Below are 14,991 nucleotides of genomic sequence, written 5' to 3'. Positions count from 1 at the left end.
AGGACCTGGACGCTTCTTCTCTTTGTCCCTGCAGCTTCCCTGGTTGCTGCGGGCACACAGGAGATGGGGGGGCACTCATGCTCTTGGGCACACAAGTTGGCAGGGGACACTTGGGCCACAGGCTGGAGTGGAGGGCCAGCTCTCTCATGGACCCCTTTCGTGGACTCTTGGAGGTTCTTCCTTCTGGAAGCCTCCTTTGCCCCTGAGGGTAGCCGTATCTCTGCTCTGGGTAGTTTGTTTCTTGTGGTGTCTTCTTGCTGCTAAGACGTCCTAAGACGATTCTCCCTGGAGCCCCTTGCTGGCCCAGGGTCTGTGCCCAGGAGCTCTGGGTCCGGCTGCCCTTTCTTACTTCTGATTCCCCCGGTGGGAGGCACACCTAGGCCGCCATGCCCCCATGGTGGTCTAATGTCCAACTGCGCCAGCCTTCTCTTCTGGATTGGAGGTGAGTGGGGGGGTGGCGGCAGACACGGAATTCACAGGCAGCCCCCTCTTCAAAGGTACCCCATTTCCAGAGCCCACTGTACTTTCCTCTTAGCCTTTAAAGTCTTGAATGGAGTGGGGAATTCAGAAATTGTGGGTAGCTCTTGCAAGCCCATGTGTGGTGGGCGCAGCATCTCTCTGTGCAATTTGACATCTTGTGGGGCCCAGCTGGACTGCACTTGGCATCTGTTTGTGTGTGTGTCTGGGCTGGAGCCGTGTGTACCTGTGTGTGCATCTGCGTGTGCACCTGTGTGTGCGCGAAGGGGCAGGATGGGGAGCCATGTGGTCCGTGATTCCTGATTTGGGGGCATTCTGCCAAATCCACGGGGTGTCCTGGCCTCCTCCTTGGTGGGCTTCTACATAGCCCCGAGCACTTGCTCTGCCGGCTCCACGTGGCCCTTGGGTGATGGAGCCCAAGCACTATCATCCTCCTGCATTCACAAGCCGCCTCCTGGCCATGCCGTGATTCTCAGGGGGGTGGGGGCAGAGACAGGCCTCCCAAAGGCGGGTCTTCTGGTGTGTCAGCCCCCACCTCTCCCTGGGGCTTTGAGTTCTTGGGGTGGCTGCCTAGTTAGTCACTCAGAGTTTGGTGCATCAAGGTTCCGTCTTCTGAGCACTGTCATACCAGGGACAGGGGGTGTTGTCCCATTTTGCAGAGGAAGGAAGGAAAGGCCCAGAGGATGAGGTCTGGGGAGGGCAGGGTGGCCCTGCCTGGTATGGTTGGGTGATGATGGGTGGGGCCCTGGTTCCCTGGAGCTCTCCTTGAGGGAAGTGAAGAATCCCCTTCTAACTCTTCCAGAAGAAGAAGATGGTGGTCTCGAAGCCTTCGATGACTTTTTTCCTGTGGAGCCCGTAAGCCTTCCCAAGAAGAAGAAGTCCAAGAAGCTCAAGGAGAACAAGTCCAAAGGGAAGCGGAAAAAGAAAGAGGTGAGGGGGCCTGAGATGGCAGGCTGGGGCGGTGGGGTTCTGGCTGTGTCCTTCAGCCGCTGAGTACTTGGACCTTGGAGAGCCAGGGTTTCTATGAGCTGAGTTTGAGAGAAAAGTACCAAAACCAGTTTCTGGTGTGGAGTGTTGTTTGCAGAAGCCTTTCTGAGACATGTGGGAAGTGTCCTGTGTCTTGGGCAGGGTGTCAGAAGTGGATGTCCCTCTGTCCCATCCTGGCTGCCCTGTGCAGGACAGGGCCCCCTTCTGTTGACGCTGCGCCTTCCCCTGGTTGTCTGCCCACCTGCTCCGTAGCGGCCTCTTATGAAACCCTAGGAAAAGGCCCGGTGGGGTGGCTCACGCTTGTAATCCCAGCACTCTGGGAGACCCAGGTGGGTAGATTGCCTGAACTCACAAGTTCGAGACCAGCCTGAGCTAGAGCAAGACTCCCGCCTCTAAAAATAGCTGGGTGTTGTGGTGGGTATCTGTAGTCCCAGCTACTCAGGAAGCTGAGCCAAGAGAATCCCTTGAGCCCAAGAGTCTGAGGTGAGCTGTGAGCTGTGACACCATGGCACTCTACCGGGGGTAACAAAGTGAGATTCTGTTTTTTTAAAAAAAAAAGAAATCCAAGGAAAATGAAATTGGAGGAGAGTAGCGGGGCTCTGGTAAGGGATGGCCGCCAGTCAATGCTGGCTCGGCCTCAGAGACCTCTGCTTTCCCTGCCACTTCTTTCCTTGTTCTTGGCTGGTTCTGGACAGGAGAGGTCACTGCACGCTCTGCTGACTCTGGGGTGGCAGATGTAATGGTGTGAAGTGTCCCTTGTCTGCCCCTACAGCTGACCATTTGGAGCTTGCTTCCCTGGGCTTTCTGCAGACTCACTGTCCTCACCCATCAATGGGACAGGGATGATGATAGATGGAAGATGGGGAAACTGAGGCAGACCTGCCCCTTAAAGCCCTTCCTACTTGGACTGGGACACTGATGGTTCCTGTTTTCTACCATGTGCAACACTGTACCTCTTGGGCATCACCTCTGATCCTTTGGGGAGCCCTGTGGGGAGAGGGGTCCTGAAGGCTCACAGGTGACCTTGTCCAGGGCCACATGGTGGCTGTGCTGAGATCTGAACCCAGGGCTGTCAGCTGCGTGCAGCTGGCCTCTGCCACTTCTGGTCCTCCCTGTCCTGCCTGTCCCAAGGGAATGTGCTTGTAGCTCTGTAGCCTTCTTGTTTCCTCTGCCCAAAGGGGACCTACCTGGCCTTGTCTTGTGAGGACCCAGTGGGAAGGGAGGTGATAATGGGCTGGAGTGCCCTGGGCGGAGCCAGGCCTGGGTCCAGGCCTCTTTAGGGTGAAGTGGGGGGGCCTGGGGAGACTGTTCTAGGTTGTATCACTCCTTGCTATGAGGTTTTGGGGCCTGCTGTGGACATCTGACTGTCCCTTGCGAGATGCCAGTGAAGGCTTTGGGCAGAGCAGGGAAGTGATGTGATTCAGCCTGGCAGGCTGCTCTGGCAGCTGCAGGGGCAGAAGCAGAGACCCCTGAGCAGGGAGAGATGATTGTGGCAGGAGCCACAGGAGCCACTGCCTGACCGAGCCTTGATTCTGTATCCCCTTTCCACCCCTCTGCTTGTTTGGGAACTCAGAGGCATTTTGGGGGGCCCTAACCTCCCCCTGCAGCCTGTTTTGTTCTCTTATCTGGTGCCAGCCTGGGTGCATCCAGAGGGCCGAGCTGCCTGGACGCTGCTCCTGGGCCTCGAGGTGCTTGGGAGGCTGTCGGCCCCCACCCTCTCTGGCCAGACCCACCTCAGCCGAGTCCTCCCGCTGTGCTCTTGGTCTGGGTTGGGGTTAGCGTTTGTTCCCTGTGCTCTCCCAGCTCCGGCCTCCTGCTGCCCCTGCAGCATGTGGAAGAAGCGCATGGCTCCCTGTCCAGGCTCCTCCACTGTGTCCCAAAGCACCCCTCCAAGCCCCGGCTTAGCCCCATGGCACTTGGCTGGCAGCCCACCAGGCCCCTCCTCTCCCCTGTGTGCACTCATATGACAGTGTGTGTTTATGTATGTGCTAACCTTTCTTCCCCTGGAGGGACTCTGGGCCCCCCGCCCGATCCACCTTCCTTCTCTGCTGCCCTAAGCTCTGTCCTCAGTCTGGCATGATATCCAGGGTCGATGTGTGTCTGTCTCCTCCCAGGACACCCCACCATGGGGCCAGTGTGTGGGTTGCCCATAGGAAGGACATGGGTTAGGGGAGCCCCTACAGGGCCCACGTCTCTGCAGACTCACTGGCCTGTGCTCTGAGGCTCCTTCATCTTCTTAGGGTGAGGCCCCAGTCTGCTACTTAGGCAGGGACATGGAGGAAGGGGGAACTGTAAGCCTGAAGGCTCCCCACTGAAGAAGGTGCTGGAAACCAGCCCCTTCAATGCAGAGGGTCCCCAGATTCCCAGCTGGAGCTCCCTCCCTTTCCACTGACACTGTCCCCTGGCCCCGGAGATCTGTGCCAGGCACAGGGCAGGTGGTGCAGGGCCCCGGGAAGTAGCCTTGAGACTTTCTGATTGAAGCTGTGAACGCTCCTGTTGCTGCCCACACTGCCCTCTCCCCTCAGACCCCACAGACCTGGGCGCTGTGGCCCCTAATGGCCGATGGTGGAGGCTCCTACGTGTGCGCCCCCCACGTCCTTCAAGTTAGGACCTGCGTGAGGGGCTAGGCCAAGACGGGCAATGTCATCTGGCCATTGGGTCTCAGACTTTTAGACTGGGTCTGCCTCCTTCTGAAGTGCTGGAAAGGACCCAGCAGTGTGCAGCAATGGCCTGTGAGAGCCCCGTCCTTCCCCCAGGCAGGGCTGGCTTTTCTGCCTGTCCCCTCCCTCCCCTCGGGGGACAGCAGTGGCTGTGGCCAGGAAGGAGGCTGGGGGTGGCCGGGCCTGGACAGTGGTGAGGCCTGGGGCAGGGGTCTGGTGGCCTCCAAGGTGAGAGGGGCTGGTTGTTGGGCTCTCTTATTTCCAGGTCCTTTCCCTCCCTTCTTTTTCTGAGAGCTTGTTTCTGTTTCTGTCTGTCTGGCTCTCCCCCTCTCTGGCCTGTATTTGGTCTTTGCCTTGTGAATCTCTGGGAGATTCCGCCCTCCCTCCCTTCCTCCCTCCAGTTCTTCCTTCCTCTCCTGACTCATTTTCCTCCCTCCTCCTCTCATGCTCCCCATGTCCCCCACTTTCTGGCCCTCTCTTTTCCCTCTCCACTGGTTCTCAATTCTGGTTGGGAGTAGAGTGGACAGAAGGCCTCCCTGAAGCCCCCCCACCTCCTTTCTGTTCCTGAGAGCCTGGCTCCAGCCAGCTGTCAGATCTTGGGGCGCTGGAACCTGCAGCAGCCAGAGAGCAGGCTCCTGGCTGCCCTGCGCCCCTTGCCCTCCCGCCCAGCACGTGGGGCCCCAGGAGGGCTTTACACCTGTCCTCCCCCAACCTGGGGCCCCCAGATGAGGCGGCAGAGGGGCCAGGGCGCCCCAAGCAGCAAGTCATGGATTCTGATTTACATAAAATAACCCGGCTGCAGCCTGGAACCTGAGCATATGTAGATGAAGCTCCTTGTCAGACCCTAGCGCACAGGAGGGAGAAATGATTTCAACCTGTACTGCAGCGGTTCCCATGGCAACCAATTATTCAGTGCTAAATTATAACTGTTTATAACACTCGTGAATGGGAAGGCTCATATTTCATTCTTTTTTTTTCCTTCTCAATCTTGAAGGACCCCAAATTGAGAATGACCAAGTCTTAGAGTCCTTCCTTTTTAGTTTAAATGCCTCCTTTTCCTGGAGATGTCACGCCCAGCATGGGGTTGAGGGAGAGGGAGGGGGAGGCCTCAATAGAGAAACATCCATGGAGCTGGGAAGGAGGACCGGCGGTGGGCACTGCCCACTCAGGGTCCCTAGGGTGGGGATTGTTGTGCTGTGCCCTCAGTGAGGCCTGAGCTTAAAGCAGAGGCCCCTCCTGCCTGTCCCCACCCCTGGTGTGCCCAGACGGGGTGTAGGGTTTAAGGCGGTTCTGCAGGTGGATTCTGTGTGGGAACCCCAAGTCTGCTGAGACTCTTCTTCAACCGGTGGGGCATCTGCCACAGCCACACCAAGAACTGCTGCAGCCCAAAGGTCAGTGCCAAGGTCAAAGGCTGACTATCGTGATTTTCGCAGCTGGTGCAGTGTGGCTCAGTTGTTCTCAGGGCCCCGGGGCTGCTGTTGGTTCAGGGTGATCTCAGGGAATCACTGGTCTGCAGCAGAGTCTCCTGCCCTGCACCTGGCTGGGCCTTTAGCCCCCTCCACCCCTTGCAAGGTACTGGGCGCTGTCCCACCTCAGGTTTGTGCTCATCTCTTCCCTTCTTGCTGCTGAGTGATGCTGTGTCCCTCCAGGTCCTGTGGTGGGTCTTTCCTCTGTGAGTTGCTCTCAGAACCATCTGCAGCCTTCCTTCCCCTTCACCCCTTTCTCTACAAGATTTAGAAAAAATAACAACAGGGGTGGCTCCTGTGGCTCAGTCGGTAAGGCGCCAGCCCCATATACCGAGGGTGGCGGGTTCAAACCCGGCCCCGGCCAAACTGCAACCAAAAAATAGCCAGGCATTGTGGCGGGCGCCTGTAGTCCCAGCTACTCGGGAGGCTGAGGCAAGAGAATCGCTTAAGCCCAGGAGTTGGAGGTTGCTGTGAGCTGTGTGAGGCCACGGCACTCTACTGAGGGCCATAAAGTGAGACTCTGTCTCTACAAAAATAAATAAATAAATAAATAAATAAATAAAAAGAAAAGAAAAAATAACAACAGAAAAAGAGGCTCAGTTCTGGAAGTATGTGAATAGCTGGATGCAGAGTTCTCCTGGGGATACAGATATGGTCTCACCCCCACCCTAAGCTGCCACAGCCCAGTGTGGAGAGGAACCCTAGCGGGGTGAGTTCCCTGTGGCAGAGGCAGAGGCAGAGTGGAGAGGTTGGGAATGGGAGGACAGTGGAGGGACTTGAGGAGTCGGAGCCTTCTGTCCAACTGGGCTCTCCCACTGCAGTTGACAGTAAGGAGGAAAGCTTCCCCTCCCTGTGAATGGAGGGGTTGCCATCTGGCCTATCCCCCGGGTGGTGCTGACAGGGCAGGGGCTGCTGATGGGCTGCAGATGTGCCCTGTGGGGCTCTGGCCCATTCCTCGCCAAGGGTCTGTGCCCTCCCACCTTCCCACTTAGCTCTGAACGGTGGTGGGTGAGCCCTCCAGTTAGCACCTGACCTTCTGAGCTGTGCACACACCACTGCTCCTTGCAGACGGCAGGATCTGCCTTCCTGCTCCTCCACTGTGCTCCTTCTGGACCACTCCTGACCTGGGGTTACAGTGGGGCCCGCGGCAGCTCCTTCTTGCCCAAGCCACGTTGCCATTGGCCCATATTGCCCTACAGCTTCAGGCAGCCTTTAGGTGGTCACCTCTGACCCAGTCTTGCTCACAGAGTGAGGGGAGCAAGGCTGACGTGTGCTCTCCAGGGTCCTGGCTGTGCCATTGACTTCCAAGCACAGTTGTGGTTATCCTGGGTTATCTGGGCATTGCCAGAGCCTCTGGTGTCTGGATGTGAGCTTCGTCTATATGGTGGTGGGGGGCAAAGGGCATGGGTTGCTCTGAGCCAAGATTGCTCTAGCTTGGCTGAAGCCCCTGTCCAGGGCCTGGCCAGGTGACTCGGTGATGGGTCTTGGGTGCTGGCCGTGCAGCCCTGTCTCTGAGCAGCGTTTCTCTGTGCCCAGGCTTCTCACCCTCAGGTGTTTAAGGCCTTTTCTACACTCCTTGGTTCCATCCTTTCTGGTAACTTCATGGAGAATGAAGCTGAGGTTCACTTGCCATAGTGACCTGCCCAAGTCCCATCCTAGCTATGGAGCCCTGGGACCCACTGGCAGGCCACACAGTACCAGCTGTGTGTCTGCTGTTTTTTTTTTTTTTTATTTGAGACAGAGTCTCACCATGTCACACTTGGAGGAGTTCCGTGGTTTCACAGCTCACAGCAATCTCAGACTCTTGGGTTTAAGCGATTCTCTTGCCTCTGGTGTCTTGTAGCCTCCCAAGTAGCTGGGACTATAGGCTGCTGCCACATGCCTGGCTATTTCTTTTTTTTTCAGTTTTTGGCTGGGGCCAGGTTTGAATTCACCACCTTTGGTATATGGGGCTGGCACCCTACTCCTTGAGCCACAGGCGCCACCCACTCCCGGCTATTTTTTTGTTATTGTTTTCATTATTGTTTTAGCAGGCCCTGGCCAGGTTCGAACCCACCAGCCCCTGTGCATGTGGCTGATGCCCTAACCGCTGAGCTACAGGTGCTGAGCCAGGTCTGCTGGTCTTACCCGTAGTGGGTTGTGGGGCTGATGGTCTGCTGGGCCCTGTCTCTGTCCGTGGTGCTGAAGTTCATGCCGACCTCTCTCCCAACCTTACCTTTGCTGGAGCGCGGGTTGGGCTAGAGTGTGTGTCTGAGGTCTCTTGAAGGGTGGTCTTTTTTTTTTTTTTTTTTTGAGACAGAGTCTCTAGCTGTCACCCTGGGTAGAGTGCTGTGGCACCACAGCTCACAGCAACCTCCAACTCTTGGGCTCAAGCAATTCTCTTGCCTCAGCCTCCCAAGTAGCTGGGACTGCAGGTGCCCACCACAATGCCCGGCTATTTTTTTGTTGTTGTTGTGGTTGTCATTTTTTTAGCTGGCCTGGGTCAGGTTCAAATCCACCAGCCTCCGTGTACGTGGCTGGTGCCCTACCCACTGAGCTATGGGCCCTGCTGAAGGGTGGTCTTTGAAGCTGGCTAAACTCTAACATCCTTGGGGGAAGTGGACATCACGGACTGAGGGAGAGTCTGGGGGCTGTTGCCCCATGGCTCAGCATCACCACCAGCCCAGGAAGCAGGGTTCCAATCAGGCACAGAGTCAGTATTCCTGGAATACAAATGCACAGAGGCTCTGCTGCGTGCCAGCTACCAGTGCTGCTGACTCTGGTGGCTTAATGGGCTAAGAGGTTGGGGGGCCGGGGGCCTGGTGGGCGACAGGGAGAGGGGGAGTGCAGGGAGCATGTGGGCAGGGGGCTTCCGCAGCTGGATCTTCCCCTCCCATCCATCAGCGACCTTGTCCACCTTCAACTAACTGATGGGATATGTCTGCTTGGAGTCCCTCACTTAGGAAAAGGCAGGTTGGGTCATCGCCTCTTTATAGTGAGGGCCTAGGTCAGGTGAGGGGACCCCCAAGGTGCTCTAGGGAGACCGGCTGCCTGCTCTGCCCCTCATTCTCCTCCCCTTCCCTCTCCTCTGCTGCCGACTCCCGAGCTCATTTTTCATCTCTCCAGCTCTCTCTTCATCTCTTCTCGTGCCTGTCTTTGCTCACCTTGAAAACAGTTAATGGCAATCACGAGGATGACAAGCCCGTCTGGTAATTGTAGCAACAGTGCCCGGTCCCTCCCTGGGAGGGGGCCAGAAGGGCTTGCCAGTCCGTGTGCATCGCTAAAGGCCAGGAGAAAACTGCTTTCTGGAGGGGCAGTACCTTTCCGGTGGGGCTGCTGTGTCTGTAAACGCCCTTATCTCCATATAAATGGGCCATTTTCTGCCTGTACAGACAGGAAACTAAATCAAGGAAGCCAGGCTGAAGAGCTGCCTAAATTACCTTGTCGTACATTGAGAGGAAGCAGCCAGGGTGGGGGAGGGGGAAGGTGGGCTTGTGCCCTAGCAGCTTCTGGAGAGTCTGCACACAGAGGAAACTGGGGTGTGCGCTATATGTTAATTACAGGTTCACTTGATGAGCGTGGCTCTGAAGGACACATGAGTGAGCAGCACTGGGGTGGGCGTGGGTCGGCACCATCTGCTCCTGCCTGGCCTTTTCCTGTGCACTTTTTGGACCCTAGGCACCATCTGGTCCACTATGAGCTCCTGGGTCTAGGCACCATCATGTAAACTAGTTAAAATCCCAAAGTCCATAGCCGACTATTGTGGCGGGGGCTTGTAGTCCCAGCTACTTGGGAGGCTGAGACAAGAGAATCGCTTAAGCCCAGAGTTGAAGGTTGCTGTGAGCTGTGACTCCATGGCACTCTACCGAGGGCAACATAGTGAGACTCTGTCTCAAAAAAACCCAAAGTCCAAAAAAAAAAAAAATCTTGAAATTCACAGAAACCTGATTTTCACTGTCCCGGAGCTCACACCCGCCCTGAGGGCTGCCCGGGCAGATGAACCTGTACACTCCAGTCCTCACTGTGACTGTCCCTGGGGACAAGGCCCATGATTCAGGCTGGGCTTTGGGGCTGAGCTGTGGGCCTTGGGGTGACTGATGCCAAGTGTGGGCCACAACACTGGGTGCTCTCCGGGCCTCTGTTGCCTTCACTATGCCCCTTTCTTTTCCAGGGGAGCAATGACGAGCTGTCAGAAAATGAAGAGGATCTGGAGGAGAAGTCGGACAGCGAAGGTAGTGACTACTCTCCTAATAAAAAGAAGAAGAAGAAACTCAAGGACAAGAAGGAGAAAAAAGCCAAGCGCAAAAAGAAGGAGGAAGAGGAGGATGATAATGACGATGGATGCTTAAAGGTAAGCAGCAAGGCGGGGAGGGGCGTCTGCCGCTGCACCAGAAAGGCGCCCCTCCTGGGGGGCTCAGCCTCCTGCACGTCAGCTCTCTGCCCTCCTACCCGGGAGCCTGTGTGAGCACACGTTCCTGTGTGCTCAAGCGTGTGCCCATGTGTCTGTTCATGCGTGTGCTTCTGTGTGCTCACGCATCCGTGTGTCTGTGTGTGCATGTGTGTGCCTGTGTATCTGTGCATGGGCTTATGTGTGTTAGTGTGTGTGCTCGTGCATGTACTTGTGGGTGTGTGTCTGCACTTGCTTGTGAGTGCTCATGTGTATACTTGTCCATGTGCTGTGTGTGTGCTTGTGCAGGGGCTTTATATCAGAGGACAGCGTGCGGGAATCTGCGGGAAAGCTTGCAGCATCTCTCTGACATGGTGGCCGCTCTTGGCGGTCGCCTGCCTGCACAATCGCGCAGCCATTTCTGGGGAGTGATGGATAATGTGAGCTCGGGTTTAGTGTCAGGGACCTCTTGCTTAGAGCAATTTGGGAAAATAAAACACAAAAAGCCACACAAAGCTACTGGACAGCTTTGCTTATGGTAGAAAAGGAAGTTTGATACGCAGCAGGTGTTCTAAAATCCTGCAGCGGCAGCATTCTGAGAGTTCCCCACTGGACATGGAGGAGAGGAGCCGTGTCGACGCAGCACCTAGGGACAGGGGAGATGGTGTGAACTGAGCGTAGGCTTCAGGGCCATCCTGAGGCCCCTCAAGTCTCAGAGGGTCTAGGAGTGAGGCCAATGGTTGGGCTTCTGGGCCTCAGCTCTGGGGCAGTAGGTGGTGACACTGTCATCCAGGAACGTGTGTTCTTACATGTGTGTAAGGCACTGAGGCTAGTTTGGGCTAGCCTCAGATTTAGTTTTTTTTCTTTTTCTTTTTTTCTTTGAGACAGAGTCTCACTATGTCACCCTTGGTAAAGTGCTGTGGTGTCACCGCTCACAGCAACCTCCAACTCTTGGGCTTAAGCAATTCTCTTGTCTCAGCCTCCCAAGTAGCTGGGACTGCAGGCGCCTACCCCAACGCCAAGCTATTTTTTGGTTTCAGTTGTCATTGTTGTTTAGTAGGCCTGGGCTGGAACCCATCAGCCTCAGTGTATGTGGCTGGTGCCCTTGTCACTGAGCTACGAGCTGCCAAACCTATTTTTCTAATTTTTGGGAGACAGAGTCTTACTCTGTTGCCTTGGTAGAGTGCCATGGCATGATAGCTCACAGCAACCTCAAATTCTTGGGCTCAGGAGAGCCCTTTGCCTCAGCCTCCCGTGTAGCTGAGACTGTAGGCGCCCACCACTACGCCCGGCTAGTTTTTCTATTTTTATTTATTTTATTTTATTTTTTTAAAGACAGAGTCTCACTCTGTTGCCCATGGTAGAGTGCCGTGGCATCACAGCTCACAGCAACCTCCAACTCCTGAGCTTAGGCGATTCTCTTGCCTCAGCCTCCTGAGGAGCTGGGACTACAGGCACCCGCCATAATGCCTGGCTATTTTTTTGTTGTAGTTTGGCCGGGGCTGGGTTTGAACCCACCACCCTCAATATATGGGGCCGGTGGCCTACTCACTGAGCCATAGGCACTGCCCTAGTTTTTCTATTTTTAGTAGAGATGAGACCTTGCTCTTGCTCTGCCTGATCTCAAACTCCTGAGCTCAAGCAATACACCTGCCTCAGCCTCCCACGGTGCTAGGATTACAGGCATGAGCCATTGTGCCGGCCTAGCCATGGATTTGAACACAATGCTCTGTAAATATTAGTACAGTTGCTGTTGGGTGAAGCACAGTCATGAATGTGAATGACTGATGTTGGCAGCTGCTGGAGGAGGGGGTGTTCTGACTGGTGGTGTCCTGACACCCGGGGTGATTCATGAGTCAGTGGATGTGCCATGAGTTATCTGTGACTGACGACAGCTGAGGGGCTGACAGTTCTGAAAGAGTAACTTAAGGGAGCCACTCAGGGTTGTCCTGAACAGAATCATCTCGTGCACCTGCCGCTCTGCCCTCCTGGGTAGGGGTGGAGGGGCCCATGTGCCTCCAGGAATGGCTTTGTGTGTCCACAGGGGCAGGTTAGGCAGAGAGGGGGCCTCACATGGGAACATCTCAGAACTCTCACAGAACGGGAGGTTTTAGAGCCTTCCTGCTGTGCCGGGCAGGCCGGTTCTCAGCTCTGGGAGGCTCTCCGGGTGGAGCAAGGCCCTGTGGACCCCCCAGGGGTCTTCCACTGTAGGAGCAGAAAGCCCAGGCCAAGGCTTAGGCAGTAATGGGATTTGTGGGACCAGGGCCCTGGGAATTGAGAGGCAGGGGGCTTCTGGGTTGTGGGACATCACGGATCACCCAGGCTGGTTCTCTGCATCCTCTGTTCTGCCTCAGGTGGACCTCTGGCCCAGGTGGGTGCCCTTGTGGGGAATGGGTGCCCAGCAGCTCGGGGCCTCTTGGCACACCCAGTATGTTGGAGAGCAGGTCTCTCATGTCCAGGTGTCCAGGCAGGAGACCCAGAACCCCCCCGATTGGGCTGGCTTAAGTCAGATGACCTCCCTGACCAGGGACTTTGGCCCCTTTGGAGTGGCATGTGCTGATTGCTATGATGGGTCAGTGGCAGTGGGGGAGCAGCTCAGGGCTCCCTGAGTGTGGAGAAAGGAGGCAGGCAGGGTGCATTGGGTGCCAGCAGCTAAACATGGAGATATGCCCTGTTCAAGCACCTGTGATAACTCACTCTCCTGTGGACGGCAGGTGCAGCTGTTGCCCCCATTTTACAGATGGGAAGATCGAGGCAGAGAGAGGTTAAATAACTTGTCTACCTCTTACCACTGGTATGTGGCCCAAGCCCATAGCCAGTGTCACTCTGTCTGATCCCAGCCAGCCAGAGCTGCATGGTCATTTGGTCATCTGATCCCTGGGCAGCTTCAGAGCTCACCTTGTGCCCTTGGAGTGCCCCCCCCCAACCTCAGAGTCCCATCTGGAAGGTGAAGTGATGCTGAGGAGTACTCTCAGGGTTCTGCTCACAGTCAGGCCACTGTCCTATGTCCCTGCCCTAGCAGGGTACACCTTCCTGTCTCTAGAACCCAGCAGTGGCCTGTCCTTCACAGGGGCTGCACCTGGGGGCACCTTGGGGAAGCCTTGTGTCTCTCTAGCATGCCTTAGGCTGCCCCGAGTCCTTCACCCTCCCCAGGGACACCTTCCCTCCTAAAAGCCATGCTGTGCTGTTCTACTGCCCAAATTCTGTGAACATGGAGAGGGAACCTGGCTATTCCTGCCCGGGGGTCCTGAGGCTGGTTGGACAGGCCTTTCAAGACAGCAGCCTGGATTGGTGGTCCAGCCTCCTTTCCATAACTGGCTGCTTTCCCTTTCTGGGGGTCCTAGACACACACACAACCTTCCCCCCAACCCTAACGTTAAACATTTGGCCTGGCACCCTGTGAGTGAGCATCCGATGAGGGGCAGCTGTGCTTTGAGGTGTTCTGAGTGGCAGGTGGGAACTGCAGATGTGATCTCCCCACCCCTGGGGCTGGGGTGCAGGTCAGAAGGCCCTTCCCCCGACTTTATCTCCAGCTTATGTCTCAGCAGGAGCCCAAGTCGTCAAGGCAGCTCATGGCAGAGTGGGGCCTGGATGATGTGGACTACCTGTTTTCGGAGGAGGACTACCACACGCTGACCAACTACAAGGCCTTCAGCCAGTTCCTTAGGTAGGCCGGGGCTGCCCTGTGCTTCCTGCAAAGGCTGCACTTCCCCTGGGCGGCACCAAGTGCCAGAAGGGCAGAGGGACAGAGGCCCGGGCTCCTGGGCCAGGTGAGGGTACTGTCAGGCTGACCCCCTGACCTGGGCAGAGCTGGCAGGAGTGGGTGGGACTCCTTTTGTTTTTACAGTCAGGCCTTCCCTCGCTGAGCCTGCCCCAGCGGGACTCCGGCCATTCCTGGGGGGTTTTTAGCTGCCATGGCCCCTCTCACCCTGAGGCCTCCTGAAGCTCCCCTCTGGCCTCCCAAGTGTTGCCAGGTCTGGAAATATGATTGAAAATTGTGTGGGCAGGGGAGTGGGAGCATTTGGGGGGTGGACTGTCATCTCAGCTTTGTCCCCTACCTCTACCAGGCTTCTCTAACCAGGAACCTGGAGCCAGTGCCACGTCAGAAAAGGTGTCCCCTATGCACCCTGCCCTCACCCCCTTGCCTCTCCCCCAACAGGCCACTCATCGCTAAGAAGAACCCGAAGATCCCCATGTCCAAAATGATGACAGTCCTGGGTGCCAAGTGGCGGGAGTTCAGTGCCAACAACCCCTTCAAGGGCAGCTCAGCGGCCGCAGCTGCCGCGGCAGTTGCTGCAGCTGTAGAGACGGTCACCATCGCCTCTCCTCTGGCTGTCAGCCCCCAGCAGGCACCCCAGCCTGTGCCTGTCCGCAAGGCCAAGACCAAAGAGGGCAAGGGTGAGGCTGAGGGTGGGTGTGCCCTGAGCCCTGCCTGGCAGGGGCTCCCACAGATCCTGTAGGAGAAGGCATAGGCCAGACCTGGGGAAGGGAGGGCAGGCATGGGCAGGAGGGGTAGCCGGGGTGCCCCTTGCTGAGGACCCCATGCCAGGGTGACAGTGGGCTGATGGGCCCTTTCTTGGCAGTGATGTGGCTCTGTAGCTTCTGCCCTGCCTGTCTTTTGGGAGTGGTGGAGAAGCAGAGATGATGTGGGCAGAGCTATAGGGGGCTTTTGCTGGGCCAGCCCAGGAGGCCCCCTGGACTTGGGCTGCAGGAGGGAGGGGGGAGGCCTGCAGCCTAGAGCTCTCCACCCAAGGCTTCTGTGAGTTTCAGGCCTTTTCCCGAGGACAACGCCCGAGTATAGCCGTTTATCTGAGCACCACTGCATGCAAGGTGCTCCTCCAGGCCCTCAGGGCTGCATGGACTGTCAGGTCTCTGCCCTTCCTGATTTAGGATACAGGAAAATGCCAGAGATTTGAGCAGGGGGTGGGTGGGGTCAGGAGTGGCTTCGCAGGGAGCTGCTTTGGACATGGCTTGGCAGGAGGTCCAGATCCCAAACCCGACTCAACTTGCTGGCTGGAGGTTTCTGGCTTCTAGG

At 56.6% G+C, this 14,991-nt stretch overlaps 1 protein-coding gene across 9 annotated transcripts in view; it reads left to right on the top strand.

Annotated features, from left to right (window-relative positions):
• CHD5 (chromodomain helicase DNA binding protein 5) overlaps nucleotides 1-14,991 on the top strand; it is a 63,701-nt gene that overhangs the window by 10,176 nt on the left and 38,534 nt on the right. For 4 of the 9 annotated variants that reach the window (XM_053576553.1, XM_053576555.1, XM_053576559.1 and 1 more), the window contains exons 2-5: nucleotides 1,280-1,407; nucleotides 9,741-9,920; nucleotides 13,502-13,623; nucleotides 14,116-14,354. In XM_053576553.1, the coding sequence (XP_053432528.1) occupies nucleotides 1,280-1,407; nucleotides 9,741-9,920; nucleotides 13,502-13,623; nucleotides 14,116-14,354 (669 nt within the window). Of the gene's footprint in view, nucleotides 1-1,279; nucleotides 1,408-5,653; nucleotides 5,721-9,740; nucleotides 9,921-13,501; nucleotides 13,624-14,115; nucleotides 14,355-14,991 lie in introns of those variants that run through there. The other 5 variants (XM_053576554.1, XM_053576558.1, XM_053576562.1 and 2 more) reach the window with 3 other exon arrangements.

This window comes from Nycticebus coucang, chromosome 22 (genome assembly GCF_027406575.1).
Source record: "Nycticebus coucang isolate mNycCou1 chromosome 22, mNycCou1.pri, whole genome shotgun sequence".
NCBI lineage: Eukaryota > Metazoa > Chordata > Mammalia > Primates > Lorisidae > Nycticebus > Nycticebus coucang.
The sequence above is the reverse complement of the archived record's forward strand: the minus strand, read 5'-3'. Positions and strand labels throughout refer to the sequence as shown.